Source organism: Megalobrama amblycephala, linkage group LG13 (genome assembly GCF_018812025.1).
Source record: "Megalobrama amblycephala isolate DHTTF-2021 linkage group LG13, ASM1881202v1, whole genome shotgun sequence".
Lineage (NCBI taxonomy): Eukaryota > Metazoa > Chordata > Actinopteri > Cypriniformes > Xenocyprididae > Megalobrama > Megalobrama amblycephala.
Genome location: NC_063056.1, coordinates 39,587,930 through 39,612,082, shown reverse-complemented (window position 1 = coordinate 39,612,082; position 24,153 = coordinate 39,587,930). Strand labels below are relative to the sequence as shown.

The 24,153-nt window shown below is 39.2% G+C and overlaps 1 protein-coding gene across 3 annotated transcripts; it reads left to right on the top strand.

Moving 5' to 3' along the window:
* Positions 1–929: 929 nt before the first annotated feature.
* LOC125243351 (frizzled-6-like) lies at positions 930–19,748 on the top strand. Of its 3 annotated transcripts, none has more exons than XM_048152948.1 (7): positions 930–1,155; positions 1,431–1,694; positions 8,086–8,282; positions 9,937–10,942; positions 11,022–11,170; positions 16,566–16,907; positions 18,526–19,748. In XM_048152948.1, the coding sequence occupies exons 2-7, from the start codon at positions 1,515–1,517 to the stop codon at positions 18,590–18,592; spliced, it is 1,941 nt and encodes a 646-aa protein (XP_048008905.1). In that variant the 5' UTR covers positions 930–1,155; positions 1,431–1,514; the 3' UTR covers positions 18,593–19,748. The 3 variants fall into 3 exon arrangements, with proteins under 3 accessions (XP_048008905.1, XP_048008904.1, XP_048008903.1); XM_048152947.1 differs by having other exon boundaries at positions 930–1,342; XM_048152946.1 differs by having other exon boundaries at positions 931–1,261.
* Positions 19,749–24,153: the final 4,405 nt, after the last annotated feature.

Below are 24,153 nucleotides of genomic sequence, written 5' to 3'. Positions count from 1 at the left end.
TCAACTCTGAAAAACCTGAAAAACAATTACTTGACAGGCCCATTTTACAGGTCTTGATGTATGTAGAAAGCTAAATAAATGTCCTGGAGGTCAGGTTTATTAGAAAATGATCAAATGCATAATAAAGTCATAAAAATATGTAGCCTAACAAAACATTTCCTAAAAATGCATTCAGATACGTTTGTACATGTCTACAATTCTCTGGGGTCACATGTATAATTGTTACTTTTAGCTTTGTGTCGTTCAATACATAATAATTATTTAATGAATTAATATAGCCTAAACTTAATCCTCTTTTTTAGATTCCCTTCGTTTCATCGTGTCATAGAATATAATTGCAAACTGGTGTGACAGTTTAAAAAACATTTTATTTCGACTAAAATTGTATTGGATAACACTAAAACCGAACATGTTGTTTATTTATTTATTAGTTTATTTGTCTAGTCTTTATTCTAATTTATAGTAAATACTATAGTGTTTTTCAACCATACTATAGTAAAGTACTTGAATTAATTTGTTGTGGTAATTTCTATAGCTGTGGTAATTTAACAACTATAGTAATATAAACAAATTACTTTACCCAGTACTGTACTAAGTGTTCTACAACTAAAGGGTATATTATACTGCAAGTAGTAAAACTAAAGTATACTACAGTATTTATTACAGTTTATCAGTTCACTATAGTTAATACTACAGTATGTAACCTTCTTTTTTGTGGAATGCATCTCGATAAATTAAAGTTATAAAGAGTTACTTTTCTCCTCAAAACTCAAACATGAAGAAATGTGGCAAAACTACACTTAAATACGGCAGTACTTGTACTTAGTCGTTATTATACACCTCTGCTTAATGGCCACAATAAATGAATCCGTTTGCCAATAAAAGTATGTATCGTATTTAATGTTAGACTGGCTCAAGCTCTCTAAAGGTGAAATCGGTCTTCTGCGCATGCGCACACAAGAATGACATTCTTTCGGTAGGCAAGAACTCCGATTGTTTCTCTGCGGACATAGAGGATTATTTACGGATATATGGAGACTTTTAAAAGAAAGACACACCTGGAGAATGAAGTAGAGGAGTTTGTACGTATAGTAAGACATAATGTAATTGTATAGAAGAACAAATAGAGTTTGTGCGACACTGGATGAGCTGAAGGTAGCTGCGTGTTTTTCTTTGAACAAAAATGCTTTTTCTTCAGAGCTGTTTAAAGAAAGCAAAACACGATTTTCAAAACGAAAACCTACACAATATGACATTTAAGGTACGTGATGAATGTTAACAACAAACAAACAAACTGTTGACCAACTGTTTCTAATCTCTCCATGAACGAACATCTTATCATGTAAGAGTTTCTCTGGAACTAGTCAGTTTTATATAATAGTGTCATACTCGTCCTCGTGTGTTAATGTAGAGATTGTGTCTTCTTGTAGATTTGATTCCCGCTGATGACTCGCAGATCCTCCTGAATCATCTGGACTCGACTGAATCATCTGGAGTCGACTCCGGCGGCCGCCATGCGGATCCTGCTGTGGTTCAGCATCGCTTTCTTCCTGCTGGACTCCTGCATGAGCCACACTTTGTTCACGTGTGAGCCTGTGCACGTGCAGTGGTGTCATGGCATGCCCTACAACACCACATTCTTCCCCAACATGCTCGAGCACTATGACCAGGACATCGCTGCAGAAAAGATGAAGGTGATGTTTGGTGAAGCTCATCTTTAAAGGGTTAGTTCACCCAAAAATGAAAATAATGTCATTAATTACTCACCCTCATGTCGTTCCACACCCGTAAGACCTTCGTTAATCTTCAGAACACAAATTAAGATATTTTTGATGAAATCCGATGGCTCAGTGAGGCCTGCATAGCCAGCAAGATAATTATTAACACTTTCAGAAAGCTACTAAAACATATTTAAATCAGTTCATGTGAGTACAGCGATTCTACCTTAATATTATAAAGCGATGAGAATACTTTTTGTCCGCCAAAAAAAACTAAATAACGACTTTTAAACAATACCTAGAGATGGCCGAGGAAGCTTCACAAATCTTTTGTTTCAAATCCTTGGTTCAGAGCACCGAAGTCACGTGATTTCAGTAGTTTGATACGCGATCCAAACAACTGATTCGAAACAAAAGATTCGTAAAGCTCTGAAGCAGCGTTTTGAAGTCGCCCATCACTAGATATTGTTGAAAAGTCGTTATTTTGTTTTTTTGGTGCACAAAAAGTGTTCTCGTCGCTTCATAACATTAATACGGTAGAACCACTGTACTCTAGAGCTGCATGATTAATCGTAAAAAGATCGCGATCTCGATTCAAGCACCCACTCGATCCTACTTTATTAATGACAATGATTCTCCCGAGTCTATTTGTTTTGAATCACACATTAGTTATTTCTGTGTTACAAATATTCACATTATTACAGAAGTACTGAGATATAAGTTTTAAGTTTGTATTTAAACACTGCTGTCTACGATAGCGATCAAAATAGAGCAAACTACCTTTTGAAACGAACTTGGCACGTCAAATAACGGTTGTATCAATTACATCTAATTCCACTAGGTGGCGACAACTGACTGTTAAAAAATGTATTTGTCATTGAATCGTTCATTCAAAAGATTCGTTCAAAAACATTGATTGATCCAGCAATGAAACAAGTATTTATTAATGAGTTCAAACATTTTCCAGTAATTAGAGTCAGCAGTTTATATTTGGTCAGAACCTCTAGTAAATTACATGTTATCTTGTTTGGTTGTATATTCAGAATCGTGGGAGAATCTCTATTTGAAACCAAAAAATCGTGATTCTCATTTTATCCAGAATCGTGCAGCTCTACTATACTCACGTGAACTGTTTTAAATGTGTTTTGAGTTGGTGAAGGTGACATTGCTGGCAATAGAGGCCTCATTTAGCCATTGGATTTCATCAAAAATATCTTAATTTGTGTTCTGAAGATGAACAAAGGTCTTACAGGTGTGGAACGACATGAGGGAGAGTAATTAATGACAGAATTTTCATTTTTGGGTGAACTAACCCTTTAAAGGTCCCGTTTTTCGTGGTTTTTTGAAGCTTTGATTGTGTTTATAGTGTGCATTATAACATGTGTTCATGTATCGCGTGTAAAAAAACACAGTATTTTTCACATAATTTACTTATCTGTATACCGCTGTTTCCACTGTCATAAAAACGGGCTGATGACTTCCTTGTTCTATGAAGTCCCTCCTTCAGAAATACGTAACGAGTTCTGATTGTGCCAGCGGTTCCTGTGTTGTGATTCGACAGCAGCTTAGCGAACCCAGAGCCATAGAGAGCGCTCCTTGCCCGGAAAGGTCACGCCTCTTACCATAACGTGTGCTGCACATAGTTTTACATGTGGATTATTGTGGTGTCGTGCCAAATGAACACAAAAGACAATAATTCCCGAGAGACTGAACTCTTTAATCTCCACAAGCAGCGACAGAAAATGTACAACGTTAGCACTCACTCAGAAGAGTACCTCATACGGAAAACAGCCATATACATAAACATAGTCCCCTCTTGTGGCCATTATGTGCACTGCAGTCCAACATTAACTATTGCAGTAAGGATACCACAATTATAATTTTCGGGAACCGAGTTAAACATAAATTGTAACCATTGATCTCTAAGTACAGCGTCCCTGGGAAGGCCAAACAAAGGTGATTGGACTGCGGGATGAAAATAACACCGTTTCGACGACATAGCGACAAACACACTCTACAAACACAACTCTTGCTCTTCTCTGTGGGAGCGCAACAAGACCACGCCCCCTTTTTTGTGTATTCCTGTGGGCGGAGGTTAGTCAAAAAACTGTTTTAGGGACGTCATTACAGAAGGAAGTAGAGGGATGTAGTACAAACTGGCCGTTCGATGTAGGCGACTTCTGTTAAATAAAATATCTCGCTTGGCATTGAACTTTGAGCTTTAAAATTTTACAGATTTTATTTATACTCTAACAACAACATTACACACTAACTAAAGTTTGAAACATGGGATCATGAAGAACGGGACCTTTAATGGTGCCCTAACCCTTTTCCACAAGATGTAATATAAGTCTAAGGTGTCCCCTGAATGTGTCTGTGACGTTTCAGCTCAAAATACCCCATTTTGTATTATTAAATTTTTTAACTGCCTATTTTGGGGCATAATTAAATATGAGCCGATTCAGGCTGCGGCCCCTTTAAATGCTCGCGCTCCCCGCCCTTAAGCTCGCGACTCTATAATACATTGCATAAACAGAGTGCACACAGCTAATATAACCCTCAAAATGGATCATTACAAAGTGTTCGTCATGCAGCATGTCTAATCGCGTAAGTATGGTATTTATTTGGATGTTTACATTTGATTCTGAATGAGTTTGATAGCGCTCCGTGGCTAAAGCTAACATTACACACTGTTGGAGAGATTTATAAAGAATGAAGTTGTTTATGAATTATACAGACTGCAAGTGTTTAAAAATGAAAATAGCGACGGCTCTTGTCTCCGTGAATACAGTAAGAAACGATGGTAACTTTAACCACATTTAACAGTACATTAGCAACATGCTAACGAAACATTTAGAAAGACAATTTACAAATATCACTAAAAATATCATGATATCATGGATCATGTCAGTTATTATTGCTCCATCTGCCATTTTTCACTATTGTTCTTGCTTGCTTACCTAGTCTGATGATTCAGCTGTGCACAGATCCAGACGTTAATACTGGCTTGTCTAATGCCTTGAACATAGGCTGGCATATGCAAATATTGGGGGCGTACATATTAGTGTTGTCACGATACCAAAATTTTGACTTCGATACGATACCCAGCTTAAAGCTGCAGTAGGTAACTTTTGTAAAAATGTATTTTTTACATATTTGTTAAACCTGTCATTATGTTCTGACAGTAGAATATGAGACAGATAATCTGTGAAAAAATCAAGCTCCTCTGGCTCCTCCCAGTGGTCCTATTGCCATTTGCAGAAATACACCGCTCCCGGTAAGAAACAACCAATCAGAGCCAGGAGGAGTGTCTTAGCAGTGTCAATCAAGCTCGCGTGCGCGCTGATCACACTCCTCTCATGCACAGCGTGTACAGGCGTTCAAATTCAAGATTACCGGTGTGCCGCAGCTTTGCTTATGCTGGACAAACAATACAAAAATGCCAATTCCTCGAGTGGCACCTGCTCATAAAATAAAGACGGGTAAACGGAAAAAGACAGATGACGATGATACAAAAGCCAAAGAGAAAGAATTAGATAGAGCCCGAAATAAAACGAGGGTAAATATCGGAGCGGCTTTTCCGAGGTGGAGGGAGCTAGGAGTCCTGAAAGGATTAAAAACCGATGCAGAGTCAGCCACATTTCTGCTTGACAAGTAAGTATCCCTGCTTGATTTGTTTCATTTTTTAAGAACTACACAACTAAGATAATTTCAAAACAGGCCTGCCCGTCCCCTGCCTGACGCTCCGCGCACACCACGGCTTCCTCTTCTACCCGCCCGACTCGAAGTCGCTGTGGGTGTGAATTCCTCGTCGGAGCCCATTGACTCGGTGTCAAAACTCTAGCCGCATAATATACAGATAAAATGTCACGCGCTGTGCAAAGCAACTATTGAAACCTACTAATTCACTGGCTTGTCATGTTGCTGAAATAATGTACTACATATCGATAGAATAACTTGCATACTGTAACGTTAGTTACTGTTATATTATCATACTAGCTATTTATTACTTATAGAAATAGTGCAACGTCATATAGTTACATTACATGTATTGCAAAATACGTAATGTTTTGAGGACCAAGATTGTAGTCAAAGTATGGGCAGGCCATAGTTTAAATCATATTGTTGATGTTTCGTCTGTACCAGTGAATGTGCCATAACTGTTTATCCACCTTACTAGCCTGCGCGTTCACGGCGGGCTCCGTTGTGATGGGGGAGGAGCTGTGGAGGGAGGGCTGTAGCGCAGCATAGAGCAAGAGGGAGTGACCTGTGAGTTGTGCTTGTTCAAATTTTCAGGCTAAGTCAATGTTTTCTAAAAACTCCCTACTGCAGCTTTAAATATCACGATACCGATACTTAAACAATACTACGGCAAAAACCTAAAACAGCAGGAAAAGTAAATAAATAACATATGACTTCTTCACCAGTGTGCAGCTGATAATTCTGGATTTGAGCTTCATTGCCATGAAGTTAGAGTTAGATTTAAAATAATTTTTAATGTTTATTATTTTCATGCTCAATAAAATTGTAAAAAAATTTTTATACATGTAGGTGTTTTTTTACAGTAAGATTATTGTAAAAATTAGATTACTGTAAATACTTAGAGCAATGTTATTAAAGCATAAATTGGTTTAAAATAACTGTATATACCCTTCACATATTTATGTATTTTTAAATTAATTTTATTTTTGCAACCAGATATCACTTATTAAACTTTAGACTCAATAATACACCTCAGGTCTGCTTGCACCAGTAAAATGAATAAAAAACACTCATTTAATGTTTGAGAGCATAAACATAATGCTGGTATAACATTCACTAACCTGTCGCTCTTTAAATTCTTTGTACAAATCGGGATGTTTGTCGGCAAGATGCTTTTGACTCCCTTCGCTTGCGTTATTTTGTAACATCTTTTGCAGACGGGCTTTGTGGTGTCCTTGAGCTTGCCCTGACAGTCGGGAATGTAAGCAAAATAATGCCATATTTCGCTTTGTGCATCTGCTTTCTCAACAATTTGTGGACGGTCTGCAAGAGCACCTCTCCAACCATACCTCTCATTTCGTCACCATGAAAGCCGCTGCGAGGTTGAGAGGAATAAACACGCACTCAATGTGCTTTAGAAGCAGTACGCTGCACGCACACTGCCCCCTGCTGTCGCACTTTAGGAAATACAGCTGGCACTCAAGTACCGGTACTAATAAAATGAAGAACCGGACCGTTTTTAAAAGCAGGGTATCGCGATACCTTTCTAGTACCGGTATATCGTGCAACACTAGTACATATTAATGATCCCGACTGTTACGTAACAGTCGGTGTTATGTTGAGATTCGCCTGTTCTTCAGAGGTCTTTTAAACAAATGAGATTTATATAAGAAGGAGGAAACAATGAAGTTTGAGACTCACTGTATGTCATTTCCATGTACTGAACTCTTGTTATTCAACCCTGCTGAGGTAAATTCAATTTTTCATTCTAGGGCACCTTTAATTACTGCAGCAGGTTTATTAGGCTGCTGCCACTTTAAGTTATACTGTTATGTTTTATTTATCAACTGTTTATGTCCATTTAAGACATAACCAACTGTTTATGAGGCGTTTCGTCATTTTGTGTGTAGGTTATTTGATAGTTTAGGCGTGTATCCGAAGCCCACAGTATCCGAAGCTCGTCTCGGAACATGCAAAGGAGGCCGCCTATGGAACGTCTTTCACAGCTTAATGCACTTTAATAACACTGTTATTATTATCAAGCACATCCCACAATTTAGCATTTCACATCTTTCACTTATTCGCTGATTTGATGTTAAGTTTGGCTTAGAGAGGAACGAAACTGCACCGCTGTGAAGGAAAGGAAGGTGCGCTGGACGGAATTCACGACAGTTATCTTGTTTTCATAATCATTGGAAGCCGAAATAAAAAAATGAATTATGATTAATCGCACATAATATGGTTTTGGGAAACACTGACTCGTTGAACTGCTAAATGTCTTTATGCCTTTCATAGCACATTCCTGTGCTTCCTCACTGGGATTGATTTCACTGTAGTGCGACTGCTTTTGTTGTTGTATCAAATAAAAGGCTCCGCGTAACACAGGAAAAACACCCTCGGCCCTGTGGGTACAGCCTTTGATTTAAACAAGAGAGCAGGAAGGAAGGAAACTGGAGGGGAGAGCAGTCTCACACTCACACTCACACACTCACTCACACACACACACACACACACACACACACACACTCACAAAAAGTGAGTTAATGAATATTAATTTAAGTGTAAATGAATTTATGTTAGAGGAAAAAAGTGTGTAATGGCTTGAAATTCATGAAACTACAGCTGTGTAGAAATACCTTCCCTCTCTCTTTCTTGGTCTGTGCAGCACTTCATGCCACTGGCCAGCCTGCGCTGCTCTCCTGACGTGCATCTGTTCCTGTGCCAGGCCTTCGTTCCCGAGTGCCGGGATCACACGCGTGTGCTGCGTCCGTGCAGAGAGCTGTGTGAGCGCGTGCGGTCCGACTGCAGCGGAGACATGCTCACCTTCGGCATCAGCTGGCCGTCAGAGCTGCGCTGCGACCGGTGAGACCGTCGTCTGTTCATCTGTGCACGTGTTCAGATGGTGAACAGGCCTGCGACTGCTAGCTGATCATGAAAATGGAACAACAAATTACCATTATGGGTTATTTGGGTCTGTGAACTTCACCTTTGAGAACTGAAAAAAACACACATTTGGAAAAACAGCGTGGAAAATCTATTTGTAATCATAATTAATGTTATTGTATTCAGATTGTTTGGCTTCCTAAAAAACCAGTGAATGTGATGTAAACTGAGACACTATCACGACTAAAAACAAATTTGAGTCCACTTTAAAGTCGATGCAAGGACTTTTTACTCTCTTCAGTTGAGTAACTGAAAAGCTCTTGAACTCCAGATTAATGCATTTCACTTTATAATGTACACCGTTTTCATCTGCTAGAGGGACTGGGGTAGTCTCCATAGTCTTGTGGGAAACACTGTCAACAAACACACTTCAGAGCTGCAGGAAAGGAGAGCAGATGGTACATTTTCACATTTTGAATTGATTAATTAAACAGTGTCATCATAAGCTGTTCGTTGCAATGCAAATTCTAGTGTGAGTGTAACAGTACTGGGATTATACAATAAAATGTCGGTTACATCTACAGGATCAGTCAGTCAGTCACATTTGTTTATAAAGCAGATTTTAAAACAACGGCTGTAAAAAGACTTCAGACAGATTCAACACTTACTGAATGATTGATGCTTTACAACTCTAACCATTCGCTTTATTTTAACTCTGTAAGCTGCTTATTTGACCCTCTGGTGCTCTTGCGTGTCGGTCAAAAATTACACAATTTTTTTATTTCAATTAAATTAATGTACTGTATTTTAGTATGATAATGTTTTTATTTAATATTTGGTACTTTTAGGGGATTTTATGGTACTAAATTATATTTATGCTGTAGTTATAATGCATTTATTCACTTTTTGAGCATAAACCTGAAAATGAAATTTCCAGCTTAAACTGTCATACATTTTGAATGCTTTAGAGAACGGACTTCAGTTTGATCTCTTTTCTAAGACGACACTTGGCAAATTATTGCTGAAGTGATAAAAGTTTTAAAAAGTTAACAAAAGTTACAGAATTTTACGTTTATTGTTTTGAAAAATGCACAAAAATACTATTTTCAAAAACATTTTACCCATTTTACTCTAAAACTGCAAGAAAATCAAAGCCATAAATCTAAACAAGTTGTGTTCCAAATTTGAGCTTGATATCTCAAAAAATGAGCTTTCAGTCAGATTTTGTTTGGTTGCAATACCAAAAGTTTCCACTAGATGAAATTCGTCTCCCGTTCATTTCCAATGCAGTAATTTTTGACAGTAAGGAGCACAATTGTGACTATCTTTTTCAGGACCAATTAACCTTTTCGAATCTTGTCCTTGATTGTTTTTTGTGTTCACATAGCAAGTGCCAAAACTTTTATCAAGTTTCATACCATTCCGATGAAGTATAAAATTCTAAAACATTTCCAGTCAAAAATGACTGAGAGCACCAGAGGGTATTGATCTTTTGCTGTGGACAAGCATTTATATTTAATTTTCGCACAGTGTATCATGCATTTGTTTTTTCCACCTAAACATGTTTGATACAATGCAATACTTGATGTTTAGAGCTGTAAATGATAGTTTGGCTTGTTTTTTTGTCTTATAGATTGGAATCATGTCGCTTTTCTCCAGACGGTTCTGCTGTTTCAGCCGTAGAAGAAGTGAACATGTCCAGAAGCTCTCTGCCGTCCGGTCGGGATCTGGGATTCTGGTGCCCCCTTCAGCTGAAGACTCGCCCCGGCTCTTTCCTCGGGGCTCAAGACTGCGCGCCGCCCTGCGACAACATGTACCTTGAGCCACATGAAGTGCGCTTCGCTAAGACCTTCATCGGCGTGAGCTCCGTTGTGTGCTTGTGTGCAACTCTGTTCACATTTTTAACCTTCCTCATTGATGTCGAGCGATTTCGCTACCCCGAGCGGCCGATCGTCTTCTACTCTGTCTGCTACAGTTTTGTCTCTCTCATCTATTTTGTTGGTTTTCTGTTGGATGACGCGGCCGCTTGCTCTGAGCCGAGTGTGCCGGGCCGCGTGTCGACGGTCGTGCTGGGAGGCCGGAGCCGCAGCTGCTCGCTGCTCTTCATGCTGCTCTACTTCTCCTCCACTGCGGGAATGGTGTGGTGGGTCATTCTGACCATCACCTGGTTTCTGGCTGCAGGGCCGAAGTGGAGCTGTGAAGCCATAGAGAAGAAGGCCGTGTGGTTCCACGCGGTGGCCTGGGGTCTGCCCGCGGCGCTGACCGTCGTGCTGCTGGCGCTCAATAAGGTGGAGGGAGACGGCATCAGTGGCGTGTGCTTCGTCGGCCTGTACGATCTGGCGGTGCTGCGCTGGTTCGTCGTGGCTCCGCTGGCCATCGGGGTGCTGGTCGGCCTGTCGCTGCTGCTCGCTGGCATCGTGTCTCTGAACCACGTGCGTCAGGTGATCCAGCATGACGAACGGAACCAGGAGAAGCTGAAGAAGTTCATGATCCGCATCGGCGTGTTCAGCGGCCTCTACCTGCTGCCTCTGCTGGTGCTGCTCGGCTGCTACCTGTACGAACAAGCCCAGCGCCGCACCTGGGAGAACAGCTGGATCCACGAGCACTGTCAGGAGTACAGCATCCCCTGCTCCAGCCGCGTGAGACATCAGTCCTGTGCTGTGAGATTATCAAAGTGTTTAGTCTCTGCCTGCCTGACTGTTCTTTGGTTTGTTGTAGAGTATTGATGCGGAGCGGCCTGAGCTCTCCCTGTTTCTCATCAAGTACCTGATGACGCTGGTTGTGGGAATACCAGCTGTGTTCTGGGTCAGCAGTAAGAAGACCTGCTCGGAGTGGGCGTCATTCTTCAAGAGAACGCGCAAAAAAGAGTGAGGCCACTTTCTCTAACCCTAACTCAACTGTTTATGGCTTTATGGATTATTCTTTTTGTCATGTTTTCCACTTTAGTTTCACTCTGATCTGTTCAATGCAATATAATTTAAACAAAAAAAGGTTGATTATGATTTGACTTTTTTAACTTTAGTTAGTGTGTAATGTTGCTGTTTGATCATAAACAACATCTGCAAAGTTACAACGCTCAAAGTTCAATGCAAAGAGAGATATTTTCTTTTACAGAAATCGCTGTTTAAGGACTACAACAAACGGCTTGGTGACATCACTAACACTAAAATTTACATAAATGCGTAAAATGACGGCATGTCAACAACACTACTACAACAACTCTTCCTCTTCTCTAAAGAAGCCCAACATGGCCCCGCCCCCTTTGTTGTGTGTTCTCGGGGCGGGGCCATGTTGGGCTGCTTTAGAGAAGAGGAAGAGTTGTTGTAGTAGAGTGTTGTTGACATGCCGTCATTTTACGCCGGACTGCTTCACAAACGAGGGTCAGTTCAACACAAAAGATGAACATGACGACACATGCTAGTGGATGAGTTGAATCAACTCCACAGCAACTACCAGAGGTGTCAAGTAACGAAGTACAAATACTTCGTTACCTTACTTAAGTAGAAATTTCGGGTATCTATACTTTACTGGAGTAATTATTTTTCAGACGACTTTTTACTTCTACTCCTTACATTTTCACGCAATTATCTGTACTTTCTACTCCTTACATTTTAAAAATAGCCTCGTTACTCCTATTTCATTTCGGCATGTTTTCATTCGGGCTTGAAAAAAACAAAAAAACAACTATCCAGATAAATCGCACCATCCGGATAGAGTGAATTTGATTGTGGTTGGATGAGAATAAACATATACCATTCTGACACCGATCCATCGCACCTGCACATGACACAAATCACGTCAAATCACGTCACACTCCAGCAAGGACGACAGTGTTGGGGGTCGTTAAGGTCGTTACTCAAAAAAGATTATTTATTAAAACTTATTATTTCTCTGCTACTGGCTCATTTAGGCTATCAAACGGCTGTTTTCTCTTCGTCCTCTGCAAATTAAGCTAGGTAGTTCGGTAGAGAGACGTTTGAATAAATTAATCTTTTTTTTTTTTTTTTAGCGCGACCCTTTTTATTTATGTGACCCATAGTCATATACAACCATGTAGCTAAACAAGGCTAAACGAATTAATTTAAAACGAAACTGAAGGTAAACCTGCGTTGCTCTCATGGTGTTATACCTCTCTCTTTCGGTGGAGCAGTGCTCTTGCTGAATGGCACGGATTGCACTACGGACTATTGTACATTTTATATGTTTTTTTTTTAAACTGTATTTTATTTTTTATAACGAACAAGCTGCGATGTCACGTTTCCAGTGCTTTGTTGTGTGTGCGTGAGGCGCGGGCGCGATCAAACAGCTGTCTTTGCCGGGGACTTGCCTCATCGTCATGGCAACGGTTCGTGGCCAGGTTAGATTACGTCAGGCCCTGCGTTCCATTCGGAAGGGTTCATCTCTATGCCCTAATCCCTTCAAAGGGTTTACCCTCCGGAGGGAGAGCTTCGAAGGGATGAAGGGTGTAGGGGTCAAAAATACTCCTTTTTTAGAACGCACTTCTGCGTCATCTTAACGAGACAGTCAAGGGGGATAGATTGCGCAAGCTGTTTAAAGTTAGTTTATATATTTATTTATTTTTGGTTTATCGCACCATAATGTATATTGTGTCTATGTATTTGAAACATTTGAATGGACTGATAAAGCTGTAAAGTATTTTTGTTGAAGTACAGTGTCGTTTTGACCATAATAATGTACTAAATCTAACTCGTATAAATATTACAGTAGTAGCCTATAGAAAAATACTATACATTCATTTATAGGTAAAATTGAACTCCGAGCCTCCTGTACCCATTCTGTGATGACAAACAACTTCCCTTTCCCCTTCCCCGAAGTGTCCATCAGTTGTACCCTTCGAAATCCTTCATTCCGAAGGGCCCTTTAAAGTGTCCAGTTTTGAACACTTTGGTTTGGAACGACCCTTCAATATGGCGGCCATGATTGTTTTCACTCCGAAGTGCCCTTCGGAGGGCGATATATCCCGTTTGGAACGCACCGAGAGTTTGTTGCCGTTTGTTGGATGCTCAGACGACCAAACAAATGCAGATTAAACATGTTCAGTCTGGTAAAAACAGACTCCAACCAACGCCAACAGGGTTATCACACCTATCCAACAAACTCCAACAGACAAGTTTGTTGGTGTTTGTCAGTGCGGTGTGAACTGAAACAGCTGAAAACTACCCGCATTTGGCGGGTTGGCAGGTGTTAATGTCAAGCCCTGATTGTTACTAAGCCTGCTGGGTACACCAAAACTACCCGCATTTTTCTTTCCGTTGCCCTCACAGATTCCTACAGTTAAGCTTGGATGTACATTTACATTCCAATAAAGGTTATTGATGACATTTTGAGGAGGTGGAGTGCACAATAGGCCTCTGTGACGCGGCCTAAGCTTTTGTCCTTAATGGCATTTTTTTCCTTACATTACTTTTACTTTTATACTTTAAGTAGTTTTGAAACCAGTACTTTTACACTTTTACTTGAGTAAAAAGCTTGAGTTGATACTTCAACTTCTACAGAAGTATTTTTAAACCCTAGTATCTATACTTCTTCTTGAGTATTGAATGTGAATACTTTTGACACCAGTGGCAACTACAGGTGCTGGTCATATAATTAGAATATCATCAAAAAGTTGATTTATTTCACTAATTCCATTCAAAAAGTGAAACTTGTATATTATATTCATTCATTACACACAGACTGATATATTTCATATGTTTATTTCTTTTAATCTTGATGATTATAACTGACAACTAAGTAAAATCCCAAATTCAGTATCTCAGAAAATTAGAATATTACTTAAGACCAATACAAAGAAAGGATTTTTAGAAATCTTGGCCAACTGAAAAGTATGAACATGAAAAGTATGAGCATGTACAGCACTCAATACTTAGCTAGGGCTCCTTTTGCCTGAATTACTGCAGCAATGCGGCGTGGCATGGAGTCGATCAGTCTGTGGCACTGCTCAGGTGTTATGAGAGCCCAGGTTGCTCTGATAGTGGCCTTCAGCTCTTCTGCATTGTTGGGTCTGGCATATCACATCTTCCTCTTCACAATACTGCATAGATTTTCTATGGGGTTAAGGTCAGGCGAGTTTGCTGGCCAATTAAGAACAGGGATACCATGGTCCTTAAACCAGGTACTGGTAGCTTTGGCACTGTGTGCAGATGCCAAGTCCTGTTGGAAAATGAAATCTGCATCTCCATAAAGTTGGTCAGCAGCAGGAAGCATGAAGTGCTATAAAACTTCCTGGTATACGGCTGCGTTGACCTTGGACCTCAGAAAACACAGTGGACCAACACCAGCAGATGACATGGCACCTCAAACCATCACTGACTGTGGAAACTTTACACTGGACCTCAAGCAACGTGGATTGTGTGCCTCTCCTCTCTTCCTCCAGACTCTGGGACCCTGATTTCCAAAGGAAATGCAAAATTTACTTCCATCAGAGAACATAACTTTGGACCACTCAGCAGCAGTCCAGTCCTTTTTGTCTTTAGACGCTTCTGACGCTGTCTGTTGTTCAAGAGTGGCTTGACACAAGGAATGCGACAGCTGAAACCCATGTCTTGCATACGTCTGTGCGTAGTGGTTCTTGAAGCACTGACTCCAGCTGCAGTCCACTCTTTGTGAATCTCCCCCACATTTTTGAATGGGTTTTGTTTCACAATCCTCTCCAGGGTGCGGTTATCCCTATTGCTTGTACACTTTTTTCTACCACATCTTTTCCTTCCCTTCGCCTCTCTATTAATGTGCTTGGACACAGAGCTCTGTGAACAGCCAGCCTCTTTTGCAAAGACCTTTTGTATCTTGCCCTCCTTGTGCAAGGTGTCAATGGTCGTCTTTTGGACAACTGTCAAGTCAGCAGTCTTCCCCATGATTGTGTAGCCTACAGAACTAGACTGAGAGACCATTTAAAGGCCTTTGCAGGTGTTTTGAGTTAATTAGCTGATTAGCGTGTGGCACCAGGTGTCTTCAATATTGAACCTTTTCACAATATTCTAATTTTCTGAGATACTAAATTTGGGATTTTCCTTAGTTGTCAGTTAAAATCATCAAAATTAAAAGAAATAAACATTTGAAATATATCAGTCTGTGTGTAATGAATGAATATAATATACAAGTTTCACTTTTGGAATGGAATTTTTGATGATATTCTAATTATATGACCAGCACCTGTACATAAATTTATCCACTAACCATTCAGAAACGTCCGGTTTCATTCTAAAAGTTGTAACTTCTTCCTGAGTCTCTCCATCAGTGTCGACTCCGGTTTGAACAATGTAAGGCTGAACACCGTTACTGACAATCCTCATTTTGGCTGCGTGAGATTCTCCAGCTTTGTTGTTGTTGAGCTGTTAAAGCTCCGCCCTCTTCTGGAAAGGGGGTGGGAGCAGCAGCTCATTTGCATTTAAAGGGACACAAAAACGGTGTGTTTTTGCTCACACCCAAATAGGGTCAAATTTGACAAGCTATAATAAATGATCTGTGGGGTATTTTGAGTTAACTTCACAGACACATTCTGGAGACACCAGAGACTGATATTACATCTTGTGAAAGGAGAATTATAGGTCCCATTTAATGTTGAGAAAGCAACTGTTTTGCATGTCTACCTGTATAAAAACAGAATCTATGTGATTTTTGTAGTGCTGTCAAAATTAACATGTTAACGGAAGCAGTTACTTTTTTCTCAGTTTAACGTGTTAGAAATATTTAATGCAATTAATGCAGCATCCATTTTTTTTCCCATCATAATTTGGCCAGCGTTACATTACACTGTCAAACCAAAAATTATTCAGATATTTTTTATATATTTTTACTAGTGGGTTCAGGACACTATAGTTCATTTATATGATCACCGGGGCAAAGCAAGACTTCGCAGCGTGCGTGTGTGTGTGTGTAATGTGGTGCAGGTGTGTGTGCAATCAGTCCCAGGAATGAGGGCCTATGGGTAGTGAAGTCTGAATGGGAAACGGTCAGTATTGTGATGGCTCCCTCTGGTGGTGCGAGGAAGGAGGTGTGGGAGCCTCGCTTGTAATAGTAGCAGTGATACTGGCCTTCATTCATAAAAAGATGCCATTACAACAAATATTCAAAATATACTGTCTTTAACTTGTTTCTACATTAATTTGGAGTGTAACTGTGACTGTAAAAAATATTAAAAACCCCAATGTTTTTAATCGTGATTAATTACAGATAAAGCGTGCGATTAATTCGGTAATTTTTTGATCGATTGACAGCAGTCTTGTTGTTTCTGTGCTTCAGCCCCATCAGCGAGAGCAGGCGTGTCCTGCAGGAGTCCTGCGAGTTCTTCCTCAAGCACAACAGCCACGTGCAGCACAAGTCCAAACACTACAAGTCCTCCTCACACAAGCTCAAGGTCGTGTCCAAGTCCATGGGCACCAGCACAGGCGTTCACACCCCTGTCAGCAGTAACCATGACAACACGCCTGTCTCCACGGCAATCCGCAACCACTGCGTTCCCAGCCAGAGCGTCTGTGATCCGCCTCACTCCTCGGAAGGCTTGGGCTCGATGGTTCCCACTGAGAGACGCAGTAAAGCCGACACTTCCAGTCGGATCAGCAGCCGCGCTGAAAGCTTACACAGGTCAGTATTTTATATTATGATGATTATTTGACAATGGTGCATGCAGTTTACATTCAGATCACATGACACTGCCTTTCCACTGGGAACATCAATTCATTTAATCTAATCTAATCACTGATCTGAAGTACTAAAAGGAAAGCAGATGCATCTATTCATTGTTTTGTATGTTACATCATCTCTATTCAAATTAAGCATTTTACTTGGGTTCAGTTGTTATAATAGTGTATTCATGGCCATTTGTTTGTTTAACTTTTGCATTATATGCTCAAGGATACCAGAAATGACACTGTTTACATGTGGCTATCTCCCCCCAAAGACTCTCCGATTTTTATCCAACTTTATTTTAAACGCAAGAATGGTACGGCAATTTGTACATTGAATGTGTCTGGCTTCCTGTGTCATTCACTTCAAAACACAAAATAGGGATGTGCACAATGACTTATTTTATGAACTTTAAACTGAAATTTTACTATTCTAACCCTAACCCCAGAGACGGTCTGTATATACGATCCATTTGAAATATACTCTTTAATCTATGAACAGTCAATACCGCTTAAAACAGGTCAGATATATGCGATGTGCTTGCCTGGCGTTATGATCACTGTATATTAAATTTAATCAACGTTAGCCAATATAGACATGTTTATTCAAATCAACTGAATCAATAGTGCAAGACCAATAAGTTAAAACCTAATAGCCTATTATAAACAGATTTCCTCAAATAAAATCACAATAATAGTTTGACAACTATACATTATGTAAGCATATTCTCTAAGTGTCAGGTACGTTTTTAAAAACAATTTTTTTATGTTTTTCTTTTAATCCAATATAAAATTTCATACCGTATTGTCCCTCATAACCGGTAGTATAATGAGCCAATAAGCAAGCTTATTTGTTCGTTTGACATGACATAGAAGAAAACACTACTAGTTTTGTGCAGGCTTCCGAGTGGACGTTTCTCTGAACCCGCCGCGAGTGAAAACCAACACATGCTAAACCTGAGATAAAATGGAATGATTTTGTTTTCTGTTCCAGATATACAATATTTAAATGAATTTTAAAATCTAACATTAACATGATGGTTATTTAAACATAGCCTTTGTAAAAATAAAAAATAAAACATTAAACGTGCATAAAAAATAAAAAAAAGTAAATGGCTAGTCGACTTCCAAGTCGACTAGCAGCAGCAATAGTCTCACACATCTCTAGTACTAAACAGCCTGTTATGCTGCTTGATGTTGCAAACTGGTATTTCTTAACATATTATTTTCATGTATTGTCATAAACACACTGGTTTGTAGCTCAAATAGTTTTACCGTTTACTGCACTTTATTCTTCTGATTCATTAGCCACTGTAAGTAAATAACTAGAAGTCTCACACATACACAGGAAATATCTTAATTCCACGTTGCCGATTATGGTGGATATGCAGAAATTTTTATTAGTGCTTTAACAAAAATACAAGCTTCACATTTCAGAATTTCTTTTGTCTCCTACAGCTTTCCAGACAGACAGATAAACTTGCTGAGCCTGCAGTATTCCTTGCATTTGTCAGATCTCAATAGATGTTTAATTTTTCCTTCTGCTGTTTAACACCTACTTTAATTGGTTTTTGAAGGTTGACACCCAAAGATGACGTGCTGGAGGCTGGCCAGAGCTCCGCCCACTGCACCAGCAGCCAATGAAAGCTCAGGTTGGGCTTTGCATCTGAATGGAGGTCAGAGAGAGAGACTTCTGGCTCCGCCCTTCATTCTCTGTGGTTTTTCATTATTGATGTCCGCAGCACTGGAATCTCTGCTTGAGTTCCTGTACCTTCTTGTAAGATCTGAGGGTTGTAATGGTCCCGCAGCTGATGCTCACTGACAGGATCCATTTTGACTGACAGTCTTATAAGTCCGTTGTGATTTTTGCAGCTGTGGGAACCGGATTGCACATTTGTAACACTTCTCTAAGTGATTCATCACTGGAATGGTCTTAACACTGGAATCTATGAACAAAAGCAACAGATTTGACTCAAGAATCACTCTTAAATGAAATGTTCTAAAGATTTCTACAGAATTTGCACAAGTCCTCTAGCTCTTCACCAAAAAATATCCCAAACTGGAAATACAGCAATAATGTTTAGTAATATTAACTTTCTCTGCCTTCAAGTAAAACTTAATCTTCAAATTAAAATGATAAAGATTAACGTATTTAACATTTCAGTTGAATCTCAGCTTTTCCATCAAATAATCTTTTTACTTAGTTTTGCTAAATGTATTTTTAATATGTATGATATATAGACCTTAGTGCCTTCTTAAATAGAAGTACAGTGTGTTAAACAGTTTGTACTGCTGTTTAACAACATGCCAGATGCTCATCTGACAAAACATTCCCCCCCCCCCTCCAAAAAAAAGAAATAAGTAGACCAAAACTCCATAAAAGTTTTGAAAGTTTTTAAATTTATCTAGTACCTTTACCTATACAGTATGTACCATTGTAAAGAGTCTATCTCTCACAGCCTCGTTTTCATCTGTTAAATTCAATATGGCGTCTGCTAAGGTTAATAAACTAAGGTTTATTGATGTTCATTATTATGCCAGTTATGCAGGGTTTTTTGCACCTTCTATAGTTACAAAAATACTTTAAACGTTCTTTATATACAGTAAATAAATGGTGCACAACGACATTGGGTGGAGGATAGAATAGGTCACTTGATATATTTTGATTATCATTGTATTAATAATCATTTGCAATTGTGTGATGAAGTACTGCTGTATCTGTCTGGCATATATTTTTACTATAATATGGTTGTAGTGCAAAGTTTATCTTAACAAAATAAAGCCCATAGAAAACCATCAATGCACTGATTTTTAGCCTGTGGTCTTTATTACTCATCCTGATGTGTAATACTACACTGTTTGTTTACAGGAAAGTAAAGAGTTACAGCCATAATGTTGACGTTATCTAAACTAGATTGTTTTAAGGACTCAATATAGAGCCATAAAATTTGCTTTTCAAAATATTTTGGCAGAAAATACAACTACTTTATATAGTACTTATACAATATAGATTTACAGGGATAAACAGGAAAGTAATTATCTATGATGTAAATGGCTATAAAAATACGCTGGTGTCATTGTTCAGCTGAAGTCAGTTCAGTATTGATTCAGTTTTGTTCAAGAAATGTTTCATCAATTATGAAACAAGCTTAAAATCATTGTGAGCTAAGTTTATCGTAGAGAACACTGGTGGCCATGGATCTATAATCAACTTTGGCTCACGATGCTTTTGGTAAACGCAGCCTAGCTCAGTTTAGTTCTCATCCAATGGTGTCACTGCAGTCAGATCAGTAATGTTGGTGAATATTAAGTGTTCTCAAATAAGCAAGGCAGAGGCGACAGCGACAAGAACCCAAACTCCATCAGGTGACAGAATGGAGAATAAAACCTTGGGAGAAACCAGCTTAGTAGTTCAGTTCTCTGGCCAACAACGAACAGTGCATGATTATGATTCAGGCAGCATTACAGTTCAGAAATTAGACTGGGATCAGAACAGTCAAAATATTTAATCCAGTTCCATCTGGTTGAAGATCGGATTCATCATGCTGATATGGAGACAGGTTAGTTGAGGATCTGTGTGGATGAGGCCTTCACAGCGGATGGTCCAGTTGAAAATCTCTGCTGACACTCAGGGATGAGTTGTGGTCATGTCTAGCTGCGGGTTCTCCATCTGATCTGGATATGACCCCGTTCCGGCTGACTTTGGTACACCTCGGGATAAACAGAGAGACTAATATTAGCATAGATGCCATTCTTTTTATTATGTAACTATTACATTGGGTGTTATAGGTAGGGTTGCCACCTTCAGTGTGGCAAAATAAGGGACACCCATTCATGACCCAAAGGAAGATATTTTGAAGAAAGTTTGTAACCAGGCTGCTCTGGAGCACCATTGACTTCCATAGTAGGTAAAAAAAAAAAAAACCCTAAAGAAAGTCATTTTTTTTCAAAATGTCTTTTAATTTATGAAAATAATGTCTGTTAGAGCAATCTTAATTTTCAAGATTTTCGATTGTTTGAGTTGACTATTAGAATAGACTAGAATATTTGTCTGTTTATTGAGAGGGTGTAATTTTTATCTACATTTCTGAATCCCTTGTGACAATGACTTCTCTCTGTGGGTCTACGGAGCACTTGCACTTAAACACGCCAGCTTACCTTATTCCTCGTCTGCTGTTCCCTCTGGCGATGTGGGTGTACAGCACGATGTCAAGACGATGGTTTCCATACACACAAACAGATCCATGGCATTTCCATCCAATTGATCCAAGCCATAGATGAGGAAGAGGAGATTCTTTGACAGTTAATTGGAAGTTTTTGAAGAAGTTTCTGAAGTTTCTGTTTAGTGAGAGTAGTGACATGGATGTGAGTGTTTGCATCAAGAAAAACTGTTTTGGCATATAATAATATGTATGTATATATATTTTTTTCATTCTTATATTTCTGTAGTCTTCATTGCTGTTATTGTAACATTCTGAATTTCTGAGTGAACCCGATGCTTGTTTTATCCATAATTATGCTTTTTCAAATGCTTTATTGTCATAGGGAATTGGTGACTGACACTTCAGTGGGTGCACGACACTTTAGTTCATTTATGTAAGTGAGGATAATCAGAAAATGTTGCCTTCCTTCATTGCATCCTCTGACAAACCAATTTTTAATGTTACTTCGTGAGGAGCAGAACAGTGTAGAGTCAGTCACCTGCAGGTGCATTTCCGAAACCATACGCTCAGATATCAGACGGGAGCTCCTAAACTTGGTTATAAAAATTGGTGATAAAAGAAGTTGTTTTAGATGTGTATTTAACAGTGCACACTAAAAAGCAAAACGTGTGGTTGATATTGGTGTTTTATTTAATTAACATTGTGTAATGCCACACCAGCAGAGGGAGCCATCTCCTGAATCCTGACTGAGATCTGCTCCCTCTGCCGCTTCTACATTGACTTCCTGTTTGGTGACTATTTAGCCAGAGAAGCTGTATCCATGCTTTGTGAAGTATTGTCAGCTGTACTGTCTTACTGAGCGGTTTTCTTGTTTTCTTGATTGCCAACCATGTGTATGATTCTGCCTGTTCATCAGTGATTGCCTTTCTCATATCTGTGTTTGGACCTATTGCCTGCCACTCTGCCCTTGGATTATCCCTTGTGTATGTTCACGGATTGGACTGATATTCTGGTATTGACCCATTGCCTGTCTAATGATATGTTTGTTTCTGCTGCTGCTCAATAAACCCTCTGCGAATGGATTGTACTGCGTCCTCTTTACACATTGAAGCTGTTATATTGTTTGAGACTGGTTTTTACAAAGGGTCTCCACATTTCTGCAGTGTTTGTTTCTGTCTGACTAATTTGCTGTTAAATTTTGTTTGTCAGCATTAGTGCCCATTTACTGCCAAGGGATACCAGACTCAAAAGGCAGATGTTCAGGAATCACAGCAGATTGGACCGGTTTGTCAAATGGAGACAGACATGCAAGTAATGCAGACTATTTAGAGTTTACAGGAGATGGATATTTGAACAACTGAGTCTCTTGTTCTTTATCAGGTTAGAGATGGTGTTGGAAACAGCGCGATGGAGCATACGCCTCGTTGTCCTTTGCATGTGAGTATTCCAGGTTGGTAGACAGACAATGGAGGGGACACAGGAAATTTCCAAGGGAGTCTTAAACGGGGGTTGTCTGAAAGGATTCATGAGATCTTTGAAGCACACAGGGAGAATCATGGAGTATCAAGGAGCTTGACAAGGCGAGTAGAACAGTGTAGTCTATAAACATGACTTTTTATTTATTTATTTATTTATTTATTTATTTTTTTAAATAAATTGTATACACTGAGCTGATTGCAGGGACTGATTGGAAACCGGTGCAGATGATTAGAATCCAGGTGAGTGAGATTGCTGTGTGGGCTTAACGGGGAGCCTGGTGACTTTACATTAGTTGTATTCCCTTTTGCATTTATTCATTTTAATACACATACCTCTTTATTTTGCTGTATATCACTTATTCATGCCTTTTACCCCATTTGTATTTGTCAGTCAAATTTATTGGAGCAGCACTTTTCACGATCGTTTCAAAGCAGCTTAATCCATTGTATACTAGTGCTTTTTCTCTTGTGCCACTTTGAATTTTAGAATTTGCCCCTTTCCATTTAAGCCTTTTGTGCCTTTTATGTACCACTTTTTTTTCTAATGCCCCTTATTTCAACCTTTTTATTTCCTTTTTAAGCTTTCCTTTTTGTATCATTTAGTATTCATGCCTTTGCATATATGACTTATGATCCTTTTGAATATAAGCCTTTGTGTCCCAATGAATTTAAATAAAAGCATAATTACTTTTGCATCTATGCCTTTCATTTTTTTTCCTTTTTATGTCTTTGCCACTTCTATTTGATTCTTATTGAAGGAAGCTTTTGTGCTCGTCTCTATTGTAGACTGATGCAAGATGGTATCCTTGTTTTATTACCTGGTTGTAGTGTTGCCTTTTTATATTAACTGCATTTATACTGCAAAACAGTTGGAATTTTATTTGTTTGAAGTCTCTTATGTGGTCTAGTTTTGAACGATTTATGAATTGTGCAAGTTCACAGACCAAGGCTGAAGATAAGGCATTTCATATTTCCGTCTTTTTTCTGATCTAAATCTATTCTTAACCGCACCAGCACATTTGTCACATGCACTTTTTTTCATGTGTAAAATTATGTATTTTGTTTAAATCTTTTCCTACACCTTTTTTACAGCTATTTTGCAGGTCCCGTGTTGAGTTACCCATTCATCATGAGTTTGATTTCACAACAGGACAAAGTGACCCCTAGAAATTCAATTTCTTGCAGGCCCTTCACCATAAACTGGGAAGGGAGATTGAGCAGGTTTCCTTCAAAAATACCTGTAAATATACTCTATGCAACATCTTCTTTGAATGTCATAAACTTCACATGTACCATGTCTTCTAGATGAACTGGACAGTTTCTTTTCAGTTGGATGTGCTGCTGTTTCGCCTCTTCTTTGGCCTTCCTTGTAGTCATTTGCAACTACAGCACTCACATACTGTAGGTAAGCTCACATAATTAAGCTCTTCTACCCTCATTTTCTTTTTGAACTTTGGGAATGTTGTTGTTTTTTTGTTTTTTTTTTCTCTCATTTTTGAAATTGACTCCTGTTATCAATTTGTTCCTACTCTCTTTATTGGGTTGAGCCATGTTCCTTAACAGC